Source organism: Phoxinus phoxinus (assembly GCF_949152265.1).
Source record: "Phoxinus phoxinus genome assembly, chromosome: 25".
Taxonomy (NCBI): domain Eukaryota; kingdom Metazoa; phylum Chordata; class Actinopteri; order Cypriniformes; family Leuciscidae; genus Phoxinus; species Phoxinus phoxinus.
In genome coordinates this window covers 25,777,574-25,780,883 of record NC_136900.1, presented here as the reverse complement: position 1 = coordinate 25,780,883, position 3,310 = coordinate 25,777,574, and the positions used below count along the sequence as shown (strand labels likewise).

General features: G+C 47.5%; 1 protein-coding gene across 3 annotated transcripts in view; it reads left to right on the top strand.

Moving 5' to 3' along the window:
* The window catches only part of LOC306993695 (cingulin-like protein 1), a 70,016-nt gene extending 66,706 nt beyond the window's left edge, over positions 1-3,310 (top strand). For 2 of the 3 annotated variants that reach the window (XM_079603695.1, XM_079603694.1), the window contains exons 17-18: positions 1,571-1,722; positions 3,036-3,309. In XM_079603695.1, coding sequence (XP_079459821.1) covers positions 1,571-1,722; positions 3,036-3,135 — 252 coding nt within the window. In that variant the 3' untranslated portion in view covers positions 3,136-3,309. Of the gene's footprint in view, positions 1-1,570; positions 1,723-3,035 lie in introns of all 3 variants that reach the window. The other variant, XM_079603693.1, reaches the window with a different exon arrangement.

Sequence of the window (3,310 nt, the reverse complement as noted above, 5' to 3'; positions counted from 1 at the left end):
TTTTTTAACGGAAACGGGGGTGCGTTGAACACTCTGTTCTGATGACACAAGAGTTGCAACTACGGCAGCTGAGAAGGCCATTCTCTGTGTTCTTTTTGAAGAATTTTCAGAGCCTGATGAAATCGGTATAAATACGTGTTTAATACTGCACAATACTCTCGATGTTACAGTCACTGCCTTTGCCGTCCAGAATAAACGAGAACATCTCAATCGAGTGAAGGGATTTGTGGAAACTGGGGTTTCTTTCCTTGCATTTCAGAATCAAAAGACAAACACGTCTTCTAATATCTTCAGGTGTTGCGAACAGCGATCAGCAGTGGACACATTTGTAAATGCATGGTTTATATACATGTTGCTGCTGATTGGGTGGACATTTTTGACACACCCACCAAACAAGAGAAAACTAATCTCAAACCCCATTGCACACCGTTTCCCGGAAACATGTCGTTCAACCCGGAAACCGCAAAACGTTGTGCACTGGTTTGAGCTTGAACGTGCCACAGGTGACCCGAGAGATCAGGTGACCCGAGAGATCAGGTGACCCGAGAGATCAGGTGACCCGAGAGATCAGGTGACCCGAGAGATCAGGTGACCCGAGAGATCAGGTGACCCCAGAGATCAGGTGACCCGAGAGATCAGGTGACCCCAGACATCAGGTGACCCAAGAGATTAGGTGACCCAAGAGATCAGGTGACCCCAGAGATCAGGTGACCCCAGAGATCAGGTGACCCCAGAGATCAGGTGACCCAAGAGATCAGGTGACCCCCAGACATCAGGTGACCCCAGAGATCAGGTGACCCGAGAGATCAGGTGACCCCCAGAGATCAGGTGACCCGAGAGATCAGGTGACCCCAGAGATCAGGTGACCCGAGAGATCAGGTGACCCGAGAGATTAGGTGACCCCAGAGATCAGGTGACCCCAGAGATCAGGTGACCCCAGATATCAGGTGACCCAAGAGATCAGGTGACCCCAGAGATCAGGTGACCCAAGAGATCAGGTGACCCAAGAGATCAGGTGACCCCAGAGATCAGATGACCCGAGAGATCAGGTGACCCCAGAGATCAGGTGACCGCAGACATTAGGTGACCCGAGAGATCAGGTGACCCGAGAGATCAGGTGACCCCAGACATCAGGTGACCCGAGAGATCAGGTGACCCCAGAGATCAGGTGACCCCAGAGATCAGGTGACCCCAGAGATCAGGTGACCCAAGAGATCAGGTGACCCCAGAGATCAGGTGACCCCAGACATCAGGTGACCCCAGAGATCAGGTGACCCCAGAGATCAGGTGACCCAAGAGATCAGGTGACCCCAGACATCAGGTGACCCCAGAGATCAGGTGACCCCAGAGATCAGGTGACCCCAGACATCAGGTGACCCCAGACATCAGGTGACCCCAGACATCAGGTGACCCCAGAGACCAGCAGGAGTGATGGGTACTGCGGCTTCTTTTAAGGAGCCCAATGAATTTAGAGTAAATTTAAGTGTTTTTTTAATGCATTAATCTGTCTTGTGTTAATTTAGAGATGTGACGTCACTAACACACACTCACTGCACGCGTGTGTTTACAGCTGGCACTGCGCCTGAGAACACTGAAGCGTCAGCTGGATGAGGCCGAGGAGGAGATGGAGAGGCTGGAGAACAGCAAGAAGAAGCTGCAGAGAGACCTGGAGGAACAGCAGGAGCAGAACGAGCAGCTGCACACCGAGCTCTGTGGACTCAGGTGAGTCTCACACACACACACACACACAGTCACACACACACACACACACACACACACACACACACACACACACACACACACACACACACACACACACACACACACACACACACACACACACACACAGTCACACAGTCACTCAACTCAAGTTGTGTCTAGGCGCAGGTCCTTCATCTGCATACATGCCAACCCTCCCGATTTTTCCGGGAGACTCCTGAATTTCAAAGCCCCTCCCGAAAATCTCCCGGACCGACCTTTCTCCCGAATTTCTCCCGATTTATTTACAGACACATACTGTTAAAACCAGCTTCAACTGGAAGTAAGTAAAAGTGTTAAATGTTTAAAACCAGACTGTTTTTTGATCATTAAAAAATATATACTTTTGATGTGCAATTGTTTAGTCATTGAGACTGTAATCTAAGGCTTTTTTTTAACATAATCCCTTCTGGAAATGGTTTATACAGCCCACATACATAGAACAAGCAGATATTTGGCTATTGAATGTTGTGTAAGTGCAGTTTATAGGAAATGGGTCTAATATCCAGTTTATTTTCAAAATCAAAATATCGGCTTATAAATCGGCTCTTTTCGAGTTAGTATCGGCATCGGCCCCCAAAAATCCATATCGGTCGGGCTCTAGTGTTAAAGCTGCCGTCGGCAACTCTGGCAGATTGAGTGGACTTAGACAAAATGTTGAATGTTTACAACTCTCATGTCCCTCCCCCACTATCAACGAGCACCCGCCCATCGTCAGTGCGTGTGTACCTGATTTTCTGTGAACGCGTTCGTCTTCAGCATCGATCAACACCATAGACTCGGAGGTCGGCTGCCCTGGCTAATCTATCCATAGATAGCAATAACCGAGGAATTGGAAGCTTGTTAGATTTTCTCTCTGCCATCACGCTTCGTACAATCTTCAGGCGAACTTCAGGCGTGTCGTGTGCATGTGATATTGTAACGTCCGCGTCTGCGCGAGGGAGGGGGATCTGTGATTTGTGCACGACCTGTGATTGACAGTCAGATCTCACACCCCCCTGCGCTGATTAGACCCGATGATCCGGGACGGTGGATTTTTGCAAAACAAAATAACACGCTCCAGGTGGAGTTAGAAGCTCGGGCTTTTTTCTAAAACCACCTTATTTATGTTGTTCTGTCGGATTATAGTGTCAATTTCACTGAATTTGATCAAATTTTTTTGCCGACGGCAGCTTTAAGAGCTCGCTCAAGTACACACACACACACACACACACACACACACACACAGACAGACTCATTCACACACACAAGAACTGACCTCTGACCTCTGTCTGCAGGCGCAACAACAGACCCAATAAAGTACAGATTACAGCTGATGATGAAGATGAAGATGATGAAGATGAAAATGAGACTGAAGCCACACGAGATGCAAATTAACTGTTTATTAATCATTAATCATTCACGTGTGTCTCCCGCCACATTTCTATTATACTTATTGTTTAACCAAGTTAATTCATGAATTCACTTACAGTCATCATCATTCTGTTTGATCAGAAATCACTGAAAGATAATATGGTTCATATGTTTTAATAAAGCAGATTTTGATTCAGAT